Source organism: Emydura macquarii, unplaced genomic scaffold (assembly GCF_026122565.2).
Source record: "Emydura macquarii macquarii isolate MOO-44397 ecotype Brisbane River unplaced genomic scaffold, CSIRO-AGI_Emac_v2 contig_1390, whole genome shotgun sequence".
In the NCBI taxonomy this organism is placed as follows: domain Eukaryota; kingdom Metazoa; phylum Chordata; order Testudines; family Chelidae; genus Emydura; species Emydura macquarii.
Genome location: NW_027131527.1, coordinates 17,570,341 through 17,589,535, shown reverse-complemented (window position 1 = coordinate 17,589,535; position 19,195 = coordinate 17,570,341). Strand labels below are relative to the sequence as shown.

Here is a 19,195-nt window from a genome sequence, read left to right as displayed (position 1 = left end):
CCTGAATCATTGTATCTTCACAAATTGTTGAGCCTTCTGAGATATAAAATGGGTCTCCATCCCCCGTTTTTTCTTTTGGTTAAAATGTAGTGAGAATAAAACCCCTTTACTCTATGTTGTTGAGGTACTTGTTCTACAACACCAAGATGAAGAAGGTAATTGATCTCCTTCCATAATAGGTGTTCATGAGCGGGGTCCCTGAAGAGGGAGGGGAAGAAGGTTGGGTAGGAAGGATACAGGTCAATGGGATGGAGTATCCTCAGTGTACGATCTCCAATGCCCATTTGTCTGTTGTAATAGAAGCCCACCTGTGTTGAAAAGAGTATAGATGATGTCCAAAGTGGAATGGTTGATGTCATCAGCACTGGTTGGTAAGGAAGGTTGTTCAGACCCTTGACCAAGTTTTCAAAATTGTTGTTTACTATATGACAATTGTGATGTCGAATCTTGTTGATGGTTTTGCTGTCGCCTTTGTGGTCTTTGTTGCATTGTGGTTTGTAATGTCTTAATTGTTGAGTGTATTGGTGGTATGTGCATTGATATGCCTGATATCTATGCTGTTTTCTTCTTGTTGCAGGTGTGTATATGCCAAGTGTATGCAACATGACCTGTGAGTCCTTCATGGGGTGCAGGACCTTGTCAATCTTTGTCAAAAGGGAGATCCTCTATCATGGCTTGTAATTCTTTAATTAGTCCCACAGAGTGAAGCCAAGATGCCCCGCGCACGTCTACTGCTGTAGCTATTGACCTTGCAGCTGTATCAGTTATGTCAAGAGAGGCCTGTAGAACATTTCTGGCCATGAGCTGTGCTTTATTAACAAGTGCACTGAATTGTTCTCTACTGCCCTCAGAGATATCATTAATAAATCCCAGGATCTTTGAATAGTTGTTATAGTCGTAATTTGATAATAATGTGGCATACTTTGCTACACGGACTTGCAAAGTAGCAAATTAATATACTTTGCAACCTAATAGATCTAGTCTTTTCCATTCCTTATCTTGAGGCATGGATCTATACTGGGGCTGTTTGCCCTGTTGAGAAGAGGGTTGGGTGGGGGTGGGTGAAAAGAAATTCCATACCCTTTAATGGGACCTAATATTTTTTGTCCACCCTCTTACACATGTGGAATGGTTGCTGCTGTTTGCCAGATGTTGTTGGCCAGTTCTAATAGTGTGCTATTAAATCAATAGTGCAATTTTTGACAAAGTAGAGGTGTGAAGGATCTGGAGTAGTTTGTGGTGCATTTCAGAAACCTCTTCAAGTGGGATTTCCAGGTTCTCTGCCACCCATTTGAATAACTCCTGAAACTATTGGACGTCATCTGCACTTGTAGGACGTGCAGGTATTATTGCCTCATCCAGTGAAGGTTATGGGACAGAAGGGATGGTTCTTGGTCAATATTCTCAGCTGTTTTAGGTGATGATTCTGAGGCAGATGGGATTGATTGTGATGGTGATCTAACTCTTTTCCTGTAAGAGCTAGGCAGTCTGCTATACTGTCACGTATAAGCAGATCAGGCATCCCAGTTGGGCCATTGCATTGTGAAAGGTATGAGTGGTCACAGTCATGGTGGTCCATACCATAAATGCATCTGGTGTCTGGTGCAGGATCTATATTTTATGGGTTCAGCAGTTGATTTAATAGGTGAGGAGTGTTGAGAGGAAAAAACCCCTTCTTCCTCATTCTCTTCATCACTTGAGAATGGTATAGGAGAGAGCCTGGTCCAGTGTCATATGCATTTGAGATCTATCCATGCTGAATAGCAGCGACTGTGCTATGGAAGTTATAGGTCTTTCGCTCTGGTGGCAATAGTACCACATTGATGCGTGTTTCTGTGCTGAGGTTTCCGCTGATGCCGACATCCAGAGCGGGTTTAGTCAGTGCCGTCGTCAGGGTCAGTGCCGATGTTGTTGGGGCAGTCAGAGGCGGAATGACCTGTGTTAATGGTCTCAGTGCCATTTGTTTTCTTGGTACTGTAGTGGAGGAGGTTGATTTATTTTTTACTCTCAACTCCGCACCAGCACCTGATATGTCTTTCAGTGTCACTGAATGGGTGGTATTGGAGGATCCTGGCACCTCATATGTCCTCGCAATTGGTATAGATGAGAGAGATTTTGCTGGTTCTCTCTGAGGTGGGGTTGTGGCTCATTTCCTCCAAGATTTTCCTGAGAATTGAGCTCTTTTGGATTCCGATGATGAGGTTTCTGGAGACCTCTGTGTGGAATAGGTTTGTTGGCCAGGGTCTAAGGAGAGTCTCAATGACTTCTCTATTAGTATAAGTTTAAGTTGGAGGCTCCTGTCCCTTCTGTCTCTCAATTTTAAGTTTTTGCAGTGGGTGCACTTTTGTGGTATGTGCCACATTGAGAGTGTCCATCCAATGCTGGCATTGCGTCCCTGCAGGATGTGCATCATTTAAATTCTGATGAACCAGGCATAACAGCTGGTTGCCTGAGTGAAAACCTATTCTAATCTATGAGGGGGAAAAATATTTTTTTTGAACTAGGTAAATGGGGAAAAGTAAGTAACTGATTAACAAATGAAATTTATGCTAGAGAGAGACTATCTAACTGCTAAAAATGAGCTAAAGATCTGAACTTCTGAGAGCTCCGTCTAAGACTGCAGATGGCTGAGAAGAGACCGAGCGGGTTGGCTTGTGTGCACACCAAGCAAGATGCCAAAGGCACCGCGAGACAGGGATAATGCATGAGCAATCTGGATGAGCACTGCTGTTAGAAATCTCCAATCGAGGATGTGAGGATGTGCCATCACCTAAAATGGAGCACCCACAGGGACACCACTCAAAGAAGAACTACAGCTCCAATGGCATGAAAGAGGAGGAAGCTGCTTGCAGGGTGGTCTCCACTAGGGCTCCTTCTTTAGCAAATGAGTTTTCCCAATCTATAATAGTCTAGGTTTGTTAACCTTTAAGTCATTCTGCAAAGCCCATCTTTTTTCTTTGTCCGATGGGGATCTAGGAGTAGGGTGAAGCTGAAACTCTAGTGCTACTTTTGTTGATGGAATTTATTATTCAGTTCTTGTTATATTTATGTTGCTGCCATTGTAATACTCTCAGTTGCTCAACTGTAGAGTCTTATGTATGAATTATTTTTAAGATGCTGGATAAAATTTTCAAAAGTATCTAAGTGTCTTATGAGCCAAAGTCCAGTTAAAAAAAGGGACTTAGGTACTTCAGGCTGGATTTTTAAAGGTAGATAGGTACCTAGTGGGGTGTAGAAAGAAGTTTCGGAACTGAGGCACACGGGACATATGCCTACACTGCAGCTGGGAGTGTTTTTCCCAGTGTGAGTAGATAAATGCGCTAGCTTTGCTTGACCTAGCGCACTAAAAATAGCAGTTTGCCCATACTGATTTGAGCTAGTCACCCATGTAAAAGACTGTCTGACTCCCAGGGTATGCACTTGGTGGCTAGCCTCAGCTGCTGAACCCACGCTGCTATTATTTAGCCTGCTAGTTTGAGCAGAACTAACACTTGTTTATCTACCCCTGCTGGGAAGCACAATCCCAGCTGCAACATAGACACACACAGAGTAATGAAATGATTTGCCCAAGGTCACAGAGGATGTCTATTTGAACCTAGCTCTTCTGATTTCCAGTCCAGTGTCTTCACCAAATGATCATTCTACCTGTCAAAATAGGACCTCAAATGATTTTTATCAACTCTCTTAAGCAGCTTTAAAAAATAAAAGTTTGAATCTTGATTAGCCAACAAACTTTGCTGTAGGTTTAAAATAATCTTTTTTTCCTCCTATTGTTCCCCCTAAGTAGTCTCAGGCAGACTATTTACAAAATACATTTCCAAGAAAATCTAACATGATGTTTGTAAAATAGGCTCTGTTGGCTGTCCAAGGAATTCAGAGTTTCTTTTATTTCTGTCTATTACCGGTCTCAGTCAATTTCTTTATTATAAAAATACAGTTTATAAAAATAAATTCCTAGATATTTTTGAAGTGCTTCCAATCTCTCTTCTTCTACCCTACGCTTAAAAATGCTCATTCTTCTTTAGGTCCTGATCCTGTCATTTGTTTCCTGTGGGCAGATCCCTGAACCTCTGTAGAGCCTCAGTGATTTGGAGGATAGGCGCCTTAGTTTGTCAGAGCTTGTCTCCATCCTTCTCTATCTTTTTATCATTCTTGTGCAAAAACTACACTAATGAAAGAGATATTTAACCCACTGCGTTAAACATAAATACCCTCTTATTTTGTGTTCCACCATTGACATATCCATGATCTCACTAGCCTTCTGCCCAAATTATGTTCAAAAAGAAATTTACAATAAGATAAAATAAAATAATTTTTGAATATCACATTTTGTTTCTAGTAGCTCTGCTATTAGTAGTAGATCCACTGCTAACAAAATCTGGCAAAACACTGGCACAGAGGCTAGCATTTTAATACTCTTTTCAGGTTTGTTCATCATGGAAACCCTAAGTAGATGCATAGGCAAATTTTCAGAAACCTTTAAGGGATCTGTTTTGCAATAAATTGACATCAGATAATTATTAATCCTTAGGAAGCTCACAGAAAGTTGCTTTAACAAGGAATCAATACCCTCATATATTTGTCTTGTTTTGACATAATATAATATACCATATACTTATATACATTCAAAGTATTTTAAAAATATATGAAAAATAATAATGCACTCAACTAGCTTCTTGTACTAGCTTTTGCTCAATGGCTTACTAGTTATTTATGAAACTTGTCCTTCCTATATTTAACTTATTTTTGGAATCTCAAGTTCTTATTTAAGATTTACAAAATCATTGTCAACAATAAGAAGGCTCCAGAATGTTCACTGTTGATGATACACAAAAGCACACTGAAATTAAATGGATTTTCACAAGCTAGCTTGATTCTGCAGAATGCAGAATAATAGAATCTCTTAGATTTAGTAAACTGAGAAAACACGATATAGAAATCATAGACATAAGAAAATAAATGGCTGTCAGTTTGACAAAGATTTTTTTTCTATTACAAGGAAATGTTAATGGAATGTTTCTACAAATGTGATTGTTGTTTTCCCGATGCTGTCAATGATGAGTCAACCTGCTGCATTTAAATGACACCCATAAATTTCTCGAGTTATGTGTAATGATGGTCTTTGACAGTACTGTTAAACATTAAGCCAATAAAGAGAGCTTCTCTTACCATAGTCAATCTCATTTCAAAATTCAGATCTAAACCATGACCTATAACTCCTAATGATCTTTCTAACGAAAAAAAAAATAAAATCTTAGCCTCTAAAACATCTTGTATTGCCCCTGCTCAAATGTTCTCTCTCCTGCTCATTATGGGCTATCCACAAATACAGACTACCAGTCTGAATGCTGTTATAATTCTACAAAGGAGCACTTGAGGGAACAAGACACTTTCTTTCAGCTTTCAGTCACTCAAGGGAGGAGTGAAATTGTGTCATTCTTCAACACAACTTGAATTCTGATGCGAGGGGAACCTGCAGTAAGTCTCTGGAATCCTTAGTGCTCAGGGATTAGCCTCAGGGGGGGAAAATGAAGAGGAGACATAGAAGAGAGAGAGAGAAATGGGTGATCATCAGTGTAAAGCAAGAGAAAAGAGAAACTAGTGAGTGAGAAAGGGATAAGGTGCCCCACAAAATACAGCAGGGTGAAGCAGATCTTCCTTCTAATCTGTATGGCAATATGGGGGAAGAGAACAAGTTTACTGCACATCTCTGAGGTATCTAAAGAGGTTTACTGGAAACCTGGCCTCTTCACATCAAAGATAACTGTGTTAGGGAGAACCAAGGGTTACTGGATCATTACAAGATCAGACAAGGCTCATTTTAGAACCTAGCTCTGAAATTCCCAACATTGCTTTTATTTTGACCTTGAGTGTGCATTGCTATACATATTATTGCAGGGGTGATGGTATTTTAAGCAAGTTCTTATATTATTATACCTGTGATATAGCTGAACTATTGGACCTTGAGAGAAAGATGATGATAATGATCATGCCCATGGAACAATACTCACAGGAAGATAAATGGAAAAGATTGGGATCATTTACCTTAGAAAGAAGAAAAATAAGAGGGGACAAGATAAAAGTATATATAATAATGAATGCTGTCAGAAAAGTAGATTAGAAGCATCTGTCCTCCCAGTCTCATAACACAAGAACAAGGGAACGGTCAATGAAATTAAAAGGAAATTAAAAATGAAATAAGAAAATACTTTTTTCACACAATGTATAATTAAACTGTGGAACTCTCTGCCATATGAAGTCATTGAGGCCAAGAATTTAACAAGATTCTAAGAGAGTTTAGATATTTATATAGATATATAGAAAATTCAGTTAATAAAAATGTTGTGGAAGGGTTATTAAACCTCATACTTCAGGGCTTAAAGCAATCTCTATTAGAGATGAGAATGAGACCTAACATGGGTTACAGATTACTTCAAAATTATCTACTGTGTGATTCTTGCATTCCCTCTGACGTATCTGGTGCTGGCCACTGTTGGAGACAGGATACCGAACTACATGCACCTTGACTCAGATCCAGTCTGTCAATTCCCATGATCCTACATTTGCATCAATGTTGTAATAAATCATTCTGTCATAGAGGCACTATCCTGTTTCAACATTCATCTTGGTCTTTTAGGAGAATACATGATCTTTTAGAATAGCCTGAAAATTGTATTGATTTTGAGGCCCTAATTAGATAGTTAAAATTAATCCAAAATTTATAGAAAGTACACACACTTTGTTTGTTTGTCTAATTGAAAACTTCAATGGTACCCAAATGTGCTCTTGATCTAGTACCAGCATTTCTAAATAAATCAACCATAATTTCTACAGTAGTCACAACTTAGTGAACCATTAGAAGTGAATTAATTCACTGAGCTGGGCAACCAAAGATGATACAAAAGTATATCTCCAAGAGGCATTAGATTTCCCTCCCCCCCTTTCTGCTGTTATTTTTTCTAGCATTTGTGATTCATGACAAAAGAACTCTGGAATTCTCTATTTTTCTCTTCTAGACTCACAAACCTATATCAAGTTCATCTGATTGCATAATCATTTTTGCAATGTTAATAATGGACATACAGTGTAAATTGGTGCTATTTTTCACTCGAATGAGGATGTGATGTGAACCCTTATATATGGTCTGCTAACTCTAACTCAGTTAACTAGACTGGTCTCCTTTGGGATGCATGTGACATCTACTGGTGATTCTGCCATTAGTTCACCTTGGTAACTTCCACACTCAGAAGATTGTTTAATAAAATCAGTGTATATGTGTATATTCCAATAAGGGGCTCCTAAGCAACACTGTCAAGACTTCCTTGAACTCCCTAGCACCCACAGCAAAAGACTGACAAGGATATCAGAAAATATCCTTCATTAAGCCTCATTTTAGCCTATCAATGGAGCAAAAAATAGAGCACAGCAAGTAAACTGTGGGTCATATGACTTTTGAACAGACACCAGGGTAATCACCTGGCACAACAGTTAATATGAGGGAAGGCCCATAGTTTATTATAGGCATACACTTTTTTGGTGGGGTGGAAAGAAGGTAAATGCAAACACTGTAAGGGAAGCCCTCCTCTCTACTGCCAGTTGCATGCAGCTCAGTTTCATGTGTGGTCAGAAAGTGCCACTGTATTTCATGCCGCTGATTTTCTATTGCAGGTGACAATGCTGTGACTGGTCTGAAAATCACCTAAGCCATGATTCATTTTTCGCATAATGAGGACGTTCTCTGACAAAGAAATCTCTACTGCCAAGATGGAAATTCTTTCAACACTAGTTTATTCTGCCGCCTTCATCAGACCAAATTCTGGTGAATATGAAGAACTGTGAGAGTAATTCTTCCTTTATAACGGTAAAGGAACAAAATAAATATTGAAAGAAGTACAGTACATGAGTTCAGTGTATCCAGTTAGGAATAGATTTCTGTTTACTCTTTTACAGCAGGCTTTATTCTCTAGTTAGTGAAAAAGAATTTGATAAATCGTACATCTCTCGGCCTCATGAATTAAGAAGAGAGAGTCAATTTCTCACTCTCTTACTCATACTTCAGCTGCTGCAACACACTTCTGAAACCTTCTCCCAGCTCAGCTCCCTACAACATTGCTGCTTAACCACTCCACTTGATTCTCAGCTTTTCCCAAATTAAGGTGATCTGGATATGTAGGACTGCAATTAGAGTTCCATTTCAAAGCCTAATTTGAACCTCCTGCTAAATTATAAAAATCAAGCCCAATCTATGTGTTTCCCAGCATTTAGAGTAAATACTCAGAAGGAAAGAGAATTTTCACAAAAAGTTTAAAGCAAGTCAATACAAGACACTGTGAAATATCGTCAGAATGTATAACATTTTATCCATTCCTCACTATTAATAATCAAAAAAGGTTACACATCGGCATTTGGTAGGGAAACATTACAAGTCACTATCTTGTGCATGGGGGATTTAAAAAAACAAAATGAAAAAAACCAGCACTATTCATCACTAAAGCGGGAGTCTCTATGGAAGCAGCAACTGCAATACCAGAAAGCACATAAGCATGTATTTAACAGAAAGCATGTGCTTAATTCCCATTTAAGTCAGTGGGACATAAGCATATGCTTAAGTGGTTCCCTAAATAGGGATGGACTTACATACCTGCTAAAGCACTTTACTGAATCGGGACTAGAGAGAGATGGAAAGGAAATACAACTTACTATTATTTCTATATATGTCCTAATGCATTTCCTATGGAGGTGTAGTGACTATGTTAGGAGATGTACTATGATATCTGCATATACTTTTTTCAACTTTTCATAACCCTGGTCTACACTTACGTGGAGATTCGGCAACAGTCGATGGGAGTTATGCAAACTACGCAGAGTAGCTTGCATATCTCCCATCAACTGCTGTGCTTCCCTTCTGCGTGCCGTCTTCACTGCACTGTGCCGATGGGAACCGTGTTCCCGTCGACGCAGCGCTATGCTTTGAGGCAGTGGTTTTACTCAGTCGACTTTCTGACCGATTGAGCGGGTCTACACTGACCACTCAATCAATCCAGAAATATCAATTTGGCAGCGGCGACTCTGCCGCCATCAGTATACACATACCCATGGTGTCTATATAAATATGAGAAGTATGAGAAAGAACCAAGTGATAAAATGTCATCACACATGCTGTGCAGCAAAATGGAAAGCAGTATTGCTTGTTGAAGTTATAAGAGGTCAGTTAAAAACCTACACACTGCTGATTTATTTCCATGAATAGGATCAATTTATATTCTAGCAGTAGTGTCTAAAACAATTCTACAGTTTATGACATATTACATTGGGTAAATAGGTTAAAACCAACAATATAAAAGTTTTCTATCAATGTTTACTCCCAACTTTCCCATTACTCATTGGGTAAATTGTATTTCTGAAATGAAACTCTATACAACTTGAAAAGCTCTTAAATTGAACTGTTTTACAATCCACTTTATATATTTGAAAACTCAACAAGGAATATTACTTAAGTTATCTTTTCAAACAACTCTCAGTCAACACAGAGCGCCTGTGTACAAAGTGTCATTTTATAAAGGCATCTATTGTATACACTATTGTTTAGAAACAGGAAGAGAAGAAGTTAAAGTTCTTAAAAAACTGATGAAGAGCAGTAGAAGTTTTCATTCGTAAGACAGTTAAGCTGAAAATATCAATCAAACTGAAGCAACTAAGGCATTGTACAGAACGCTGTCCAGTGTATTCAGCAGCTGAACCCACACAGAATTCTAACAGCTTTGAATCTGCCAAAATATGTATAAATGAAAGAAAATTTAGAAGTGTTTCCTTGTTCTACTCTGAGTAGGTGTTTCCACATATTTCCCAAATATCTGTATTCTTGGAAACATCGAATGGAATAATTTGACAATTTTGAAGTGGTTATTCAACCACTGTTTCTAATACTTATTCTGAGTAATGGGAGTGCAAAGTGTCCCAAGCCAAAATATCCATGTTACAATTAAGGAGAGGAATCTTTTTATGGAAAATAAAAATACTTTTCCTTCCTCTGCATATTAAATCTTAAATCAGATTTTGTATTTAATGTAAACGCTAAGACTTCCCATGTATATTTGAATCTACTTAATTCATTAAGTTTCAAGTAGCATATTGCTGGATGAAACAAATCAGAATTGTATGCCAGTTCACTGTATTAAAATATATAAGTAGTTTTATTCCTTAAATAATTAATATAACAATGTTTAGGTACTTGAAACACGCCTTCCTCCTTCTATATTGTTCTTCTTTATAAGTAACACCAGTGTTTTTCCACAAAAGAATGTGTCTCTGTAACAATGTCTAAGGAAGAACAGTTAGAAAAAACCCTGCAGTAATCTTCATTCTTAAAAAGTAACCTTTGGTTTCCTATTTACAGTAATCAATGAGAAAAGGGCACCACAAATGAAATCTCATTGACTCACATGGTGAACTCCCCATGCCACCTGCGTTTAAAATATCTGAACCAACAGCAAAGGACCACTGAATATTTTTGATTGGCATCAGAACAGGTCTATTAACACCAAGTATTTGACTGCCCAGCTGGGACTTTTGGACAATGCTTTCTCTTTATATAAAATCCCAACACCACACAGGAATGTCATCACCAATTTTATCACTAGATCATTTCATGACTGTGAAGCTTCTTCATATATGACATAATGGCACCTGATCTCTGAAGGAAACTGCCCACCTGGTCACCCAGCTGCAGATAACTGGCACTGATGAAGTTTCACTTTCCATACATAAAGGAAAGTCAGTTGCTTTTCATGTGAAAGAGAAATTGTACATCAGACCAGATGCCTGTAGAGCTTGGAGGCAGAGCTCGGGGACGCATACAATGGTTCCTTTGCACTGCTTTAGGCAATTTAACTTCAAAGAAAAAATGTCACATTTCAAAGCCAGCCCAGCTGCTACACTTAAGAAATGGCTGGGCTGCTATAACACTAGATTTTACTTTAAAAGTTGAATTAAGAGAATTCTGGGTGGGCAAGAGGGAAGGGTCCCTTAAGGTGAAAAACGAAGGAAAATATTTTCAACTATCCTCAGGATGCCTGGATACTATTCCAGCAGCACTCTTTAGTCTATTACCAGAACCATAATAGGAGTTGTTTAACTCTTCAGTTGTAGTATTTGCAATAGAAAGTGGGGGATAAAAATGGCCATTGGGCTGAAACTACTGCTGGAAAAGCTACTGAGCTCACAGAACTTAAAGGATGGAGAAGTGTTCAAAGTATCAAGAAAATTAAAGCATTAAGACAAAAATTACTTTAAGACTGTTTTATTTAGACTATTAAGAGAAAGACTGAGATTATGGGTCCTGTTATGGCTCCTGTATATTGCTATGGCTCTGTACCAGGGCTGTAAAAACTACTGGAGAGAATTCTCCCCAAGTAGAAACTGTGTAGGACAGCCATAGGTTTCCCCTATACAGCTCCTTCACCAGCTCCAGCACAGGAGATGTACCAGCAGCTGAATGCAGGGAGATCCTAATAGCACTCAGCATTGAAGGGATATATATATATTTTTTAAACTGCTGAGGACCAGCCCATAATCAGTCTTGGAGGTGCCATAATGCAGAGCTTTCTTTGATGAGTGCCCCTTCTGTGTCAAATAATATCTTCACCCCTGCTACTACCCCATCCAGTTTTCTACACATAAGTATAAGCACATTTTAGATGCAGTCATCTGTATAAATATAAAATGTGATTTTCAGCTGTTTGATAGACACATTGAAGATAATCATATTGTTCCACTAAAAGAGAATATGGTATTACTGTGTGTTGGTGTGGGTTCACCATGATATTTGGAGACTTGTGTTGGGTGTGAGTGTTACTTTATGGAATAATTTCCTCCATTTTTAATATTTGTCTTATTGTGAGAAACTGCACTTGACTGATCTTTACTCTGAAGGTATGTCTACACTGTACAGCATTTGCGACAGCATGCAAGGTACATATTGCTACACGCCACAGTGAAAACCAAGCTACATCCACATTATGGTGTGTAGCTACACATGGTAGTGAAAGGCTCTCACAGAGGGAAAGCAGTAGGGAAAGGCTCTGGCAGAGGGACACTACACTGCTAAAAACAGCAGTGTGAATGGGGAGGTACTGCTTGGGCAACTAGAGAGACATGTAGGGTATGTACCTAGTACATACCTTAAGGGTTCAGACATATCTCTACTCACTTAAGCCGTGTCTACACTGCTATTTATACCCATTCTGGGGGAGCAGGTAGCATATGTACTCTACGTATTGCCCTAAGGAATGGGCAGTGTAGATGTAACCTGAGTTAATGAAGCTTTTGTGTGGGAATTATTTTTTAAAAAACATTTTACATTTTAATTAAAAGTGCCAATATATGCTAGATGAATTTCTTCAAATTCATTTTAAGAGTAAAGTGATTTTCTTCTAGTTCTTTAGTTAAGGTTCTGAAAAAGTGGTTCAGAAACCCGAAATGAACAGCTAGTAATTCAACAAAATTATTTACTTATTATAGGCTGAACTATGTGCAAGGTGCTTTCGAAACACAAAAGATGGATGGTCCCTCTCCAAGGATCTCAGACGCTAAAAACAAACAAGCTGACAGAGTTTAAGGGAAGTGGAATAACAATAGGCAATTAAAAAGATCATTAGAAAGTAATGAGACAGATAGATTAGTCTAACTTCTCAACACTGAATGTCACAAGTGTCTAATTGCCACTGGCAGAACATGCAGAAAAAGAAGCCTAATTGATAAGCTGCAAACTTCTTGCTACACTTCCAAGTAAAAGAAAAATGCCTGTTATAGTTCAGAAAAAGATTGGCAAACGCGTGTTCAAATTGATTTCCATAAGTGCTTAGAAAAATTGAACCAGAACAGCACTTGCCACGTGCAAAGAGTGAGTAATACATTTAATAGAACAAAGAAAATGACTCAAAATATGGATGCACATAATAAAAGGTTGCTCTTTCAAAATGCTGTGCAGGAGGAGGCAGGAGGGGAGCCTGGACTCCAAGTATCAGGGAAATTGAATGGTCACAAGATCCTACACAATGGGATGTCTCAAACAGTTGCATTTATTGCATTTATTCTTGTTATTGCAGAACAAAGAAAGGTCAAAAATGAGCTGGCAAAATAATTTTTGTTTTATTGTCTAAGTGGTATGTTTTCAAAGCGGTGCACTGGAGGTATCTGCACAAACCTTTCTAGCATATAGGGAAATTGCTGCAGGTCACAGATATATTCATTCAAGACCTAGATAAAAGATTCTATGGCTATACTACTCCCAGCTCCCAACAGTCTTGGTATCATAACTAAACACTTCCTTAAATTTTCAGTAGAAACTCACCCCATCTGGTCTGCCATCCGATGCTGTAACAATCAAAATGTAGCGATCAGTGCTTTCTCTGTCCAAGGGCTTTCCTAAGGCAAGAAGTCCAGAACTAGTAATAAAACAAAACATGAAATTAGCTTTTAGGACGTATTATAATTGTGTGAAGGCTTTGGATAATAAGTGAAGGCTTTGGGGGTTGAACTAGATGACCTCCTCAGATCCCTTCCAACCCTAACCTTCTATGATCCTATGATAGGTAAATGCTTGTAAAATGATGAGCCTATTTCTAATGGTTTATGGTTGCATATATGTATTATTTAGGATTAAAGTATAATCCTGATGATGTACAGGATTATACAATAGATAGTCCCAGACTGAACACAAGGCTATCATTCATTCAAGGGATCTGTACCACTGTCATAAACAACAAGAAAATCTTAAGCAGTGTATTCATCACAGCAGACTCCCAATAGCCCTGACAGAAAAGTGTTTAGATTATTGTATTACACTAAGAAATGTCACACACAAAGATCCAAGTATTGAAACCACTGAACATTTTACAGAAAAGTCTACTTTTCTACTCATTGCAAAAGTGTACTGAATGAGTGTGCAATGAGTCAATTCTTTTTCAGTGCTCACCAGTACAGGAACTGTATTCCCTAGTAAGAAAAGATCGCCATCAATGCAGGTGTTGTGTAAAGGAGAATAAATCCATTTACTGTGTTTAAGACAGTTCCCAAAATGTCCATTAAAAACAGAAAAGCCATGAAAGAACTTGTGTTGTGCTAAAATACTACAAAACAGAAACTGATGTATATAGCAAAGACAAATAATGCACACTAGGATTTTTTTCCAGATCTCCATGGTCAGGTGTCTGAATATCTTCTTGAACTGCTTTGTGGTGCCAAGTAAAAAAAACAGATTCTCAATGTGGACTAAAACTCATAATAATCACTAAATTAGCAGTTATTATTAGTCTTTATCTAGTGGTAAATATCCTAATTGTGCAACAGGCTAATCTCTATTATAATTTGGGTGACATAGCTGGTGCTTCCACAAGGAACTCTCTATTTTTCTTGTAATTTTCCCAGCCTGTAAGAACTGCCATATAGGATTAGATCTGAGATAAATCTAGTCTCTGACAGTGGCCAACACCCAATGTTTCAGAGGAAAGTAAGAGCACCACAGCAGATGGTGTGTAGTAATCTGTCCCCCACATTTGGTCTCAGCTTGATATTTAATAGTTAGAAACTAGCTTAAATTCTGAAGCATGATGCTTAATATCCCTTCCACAATTTTTTGTCATATTTAATTATGACAGCTCTGGATATTCTTGATCCATGTAACACCTAACCCCTTTCTGAATCTTGGTAAATTCTTGGCCTCAATGAGAATGTGCCAGCGTATTTCACAATTTAATTACATATTGTGTAAAAAAGTATTTCCTTTTATCACTTTTGAATTTCCCACCTTTTAACTTAATTGTATGTCCCCTTGTTCTTCTCTTATGAAACAGGGAGAACAGACAGACATTGCCTGTCTAACCTTCTCTGTAACATGCATTATTTTATAGACGTTTATCACATCCTCTCTTAGTGATTTATTTTCTAAGGTAAATAATCCCAGTCTCTCTCTCCATATGAAAGTTTTTCCATGTCTTTGATCATTCTCATCACCCTTCTTTGAACTCCTAGTTTAGTGATATCAATTTTAAGACAAGATGAACAGTATTACACATAGAATTCCAGATGAGGCCACACCATTGATTTATATAAAGATGGTCATAATAATCTCCATATTATTTGCCATCCCATTCCTTATACAACCAAATATCATTAGGTTTTTTGAACATAGCTACACACTGACCAGAAGTCTTCACTAAGATATCTAAAAAGACATTCAAGTTCCTTTCCTGAGTTAGAAGAATTTATTTACAACCCTGTAAGATGACCTAGTAGTTTTGAGTTTTTCTCCCCTCAAGCATGCATCATAATGGAAAAGACCCTTGCCATCATGTTGCCTATTCTCTGAAGTTGTCTAAGTCTCTCTGAAGTCACTCACAGTCCTCTCCTGTTCTGACTAACTTAAATAACTGTGTTATCTGCAAATTTTGCTTCCTCGCTATTTCCAGCGTTTCTCTGATAATTATTAAATACATTAAACAACACAGGGTCTAATTCAAACCTTGAGGAACCCTGCTTTAAACATTTTCTGTGATGAAAATTGACCATATTTTGTTTTCTGTCACCATGTTAGTTTTTGATCCATGACAATATCTACCTCTCACCTTATGATTGCTTAGCTTCTTGAGTAATCCCTAGTGCAGGACCTTGTCAGAGGCCTTTTGGGATCTAAATAAATGTCTAACAGGTCTTGTTTAGCCACTATTTAATTGACACATTCAGGGAATTCTGAGAGATTAGTGAGACACAATTTTCCTTTTGAGAACCTATGCTGGTTGGATCCTATCCTATTGTGATCCTCCAAGTGTTTTGTTATTCTGTAAAGCAAGCAGACACTTTTAAGTGAATACTAATAAGGATCATTAGAATAAGAATAAGTGGGAAGAGTTAAGAGCTCTTCTTTAGGATTAAGTGACTGACCTCTAAGATAATATCCAGTCTCAATCATCGTGATAGAGGGAATTTGAGGAAGGTATTAAATCTTATATCACTCATGGCTACAAAACAAACAAAATGCTATAGTGCACAGATGTCCATAATAGCTTCTTTAGCAGAAGGAAAGAACATCAAAACAGATTGACTCAGCAATAACTTATTTCCAAAATTTTACTAAACAACTAAGGGAAACATCCAGTAATACTGTATATCTTACTTCCACTTCTCTAGTCTCGCGCACTGTTCTCTGCATGGGGCCACTAAAATGGGGAATTCAATTAGTAATTACATTCATCTTATTAAAGACCATTTAATTTTTAACCTAAAATTTTTATTTCAATATTCTATAGATTAGGAAAGTGGAAACAGCAATACATTTCTTGGGATGGCAATTTGGTTTTAAAAAGGTCATATGTAGATTAATAGTCACAAAAGAGAAAACCAGTCACTGCATTTAAATGGCATACATATCCCCATCTGTCCTTCATAATGAATTAGCCATCATCTCAATGTAGTAAAACTGCTTATGGTAAAGGTTTAAGAATGTTCAAGAAAACAGTCTCACAACAACTAAACAGAAGGAAACTTGATTTGCATGTTCTGATCATGTTCAGCATGAATGTTCTTGTTAAGAAATTTGTGTTTTTATTGTGATAAAATGTTAGTACAGGCAATCTATTAAAATAGAGTTCATGATTGGGCTCTGAAGGAAACTTGTGACAAATAAAATGTCCACAAGAAACAGTGCTCAAATTCCATCACACTACAGCTGCAGGCATATTTGTTACCTGTGAAGTTTAGATTTAAAATGAACAGGAAAATATAACCTGTTTTGCTTTTTTGAATTCTACTGTGTCCCATGCTGCCATAGTCCAAGCAATCTCTTCTTACCCTCTAACATTTGTAATACGTATTTTCTAGATAAATATGCCAAAAACTGAACATACTTCAAGAAATAGTTTAATGATGAGATACTGTGTTTTACTCAGGGTCAGATGGACTGTATACCATTCAATTTCATGTATTCCATTGTCATTCCTTGGGCTTTAATCAAATATCCATCACTTTCCATAGGGAGTTAATGAGGTTCCTAATTACCTCAGATCAGATTCAGATTTTATTTGCCAGAGGAGACAGAATTGAAGCTTAATTAGAAAGGCTACTATGTCAATCCTTAGAATGGAGCCATTATCTAATTTGTTAGCAAAGTGAATGCTACAGGAGATATACTGTGCACAATATTAAAAAAAAAGAAAAAGGGTTAATTGATATAGCGCTAGTGTAGTACACAATACCCCCAACAATAAAGTTAGACCATTTCCAGAGTCACATTGATGACTGTCACAGAATGGGGTTCCCTCACTCTGGATTCTCACTGCAAACAATCCTTATACACTCCTGTTGCAAGTTCAAGAAAAGGTGTTTTATTTACAATGTGCTTTATAAATGTTTGTTCCCCACAGCATACGTATTTTCCCCAAGTCTTTTCCTACCACCAAAGCACTGGGCAGGAGGGAAAAGATCTCACCTCTCTGAGATCTTGGGTTTCTCTAACCCTTCCTTCCAGCTTTCTCCACTTTCTACTTTCTCATTCTGCCTCTCTTTTAACTAGATGAGATGAATCGCCCAACTAATTAGCTAATCGCTTAGTACTTAAACTATTACTTCATCAATTTACCTCACGAGGGGATACTGCCAAAGGGCACATAGTGGTGAGTCAGCCTTAGGCTACTCACAATCTGTCACAGTACCTAGACTAGAAAGACAAACTGGGTGAGTTAATATCTTTTACTGGACCAACTTCTGTTGGTATGACAGACAAGCTTTCAAGTTTACACCCAATTACCTAAACTGAAATATATGAAAAAGCATCCTATTTAAGGGCCTGATCCGAGTCTTTAAAGTGACTTCAATGGTCTTTGGTTTGGGCCCTAAGTGCATTTGGGTTCTTAAGAAAAGTATCTAATGTAAATGATCTGGGACATGCTACTATTCCTACATTGTGCCCTTACTCCATTATAATCAAATAGTATTTGACTTTTGGTAGAACAATTCAAGATTGGATGTCCTTTTTTAAACATATGCTCTATATCAGTCTAAAGTTAGTGGGCTCAATGAATTAGTGGGTGATGAGGTCTATGTTATGAAGGAGGTCAGACTAAGTGATAATGGTTCCTTCAAGCCTTAAAATCCATGAATTTCCATAACAGACTCCGAGACAATACTCCTATGCCAGCAATATGTAGATAGCACTAACTATATGTTTTCCTCACCACCAACCCAGTTTCTGCTTATTACCAAGATATCTCAATGTGTGGAAGAACTCAGTGGATGGATGAAGAAAACTTAGATCAAACTCAGTCCATAAAAGACAGAAGGTACAAAGGGTGAAATTCTTCAAGAAACTTGCCAATACTCTAACAATGCCATCAGTTGAAGACAACAGACCATCAAAGATGGAAAAACTTAGAGGCCATACTGGACTCCTCACTATTTTTGATATACAGATGGCTACAGTGGTATGGAATGCCTTCTATTTTAAGATAGCTAGGAAAGCACACCTTTTCCCTCATGGATGTCTTAAAAAGATTAGTGTCCAACAGGGACAATGCAGGTGAAGACACACAGAATATGACCTTTAAGGTACGTCTAAACTGCAATAAAAAATCCAAGTCTCAGAACCTGGGGCAGCTGATTCAGGCTAGCAGTTCTGAGGCTGCAGGGCTAAAATTAACAGTATAGATGTTCAGGCTCCGGCTACAGCCAAGACCTTTTTAGGGATCTCAGGGCCTGGGCTCCATCCAGAGCCCGAACATGTACACTGCTATTTTATAGCCCCACCACCTGAACACTGCGAGCCCAAATCAGCAGACATGGGCCAGCCATGACCCTGCCAGAGGGTCTTTTACTGCAGTGGAGAAAAACCCTTAGGTACTGAGGACAATGTGTTCTGCAGCCAGGGACACCAACTGTGGAACTGTATCAGCAGAGTTTAGACTATATCATAATAAAATGTGAAGCCAATGTTTTTCATAAACGCTTGTCCCGGCAGTAACTAGCTTCATACATATACACACTGAAACCCAGCTAGCGGAAGGTGAAGTTACCTAATGGCCACACCAATGGGATCCCTTTCCAAAACAATGAAGGCCTTCCTCCAGAGGTTACAACCTTGAAGGCATTTCTCCTGAGAACAAAGACTCTCTTCAGAGGTTGTCAGTGACTGGGACAGAGTCAGGCC

At 38.1% G+C, this 19,195-nt stretch overlaps 1 protein-coding gene across 1 annotated transcript in view; it reads right to left on the bottom strand.

Moving 5' to 3' along the window:
• The window catches only part of PCDH15 (protocadherin related 15), a 714,631-nt gene that overhangs the window by 240,553 nt on the left and 454,883 nt on the right, over positions 1 to 19,195 (bottom strand). Inside the window, exon 18 of the mRNA XM_067552760.1 lies at positions 13,352 to 13,445. Within this exon, the coding sequence (XP_067408861.1) occupies positions 13,352 to 13,445 (94 nt within the window). The remainder of the gene's footprint in view (positions 1 to 13,351; positions 13,446 to 19,195) is intronic.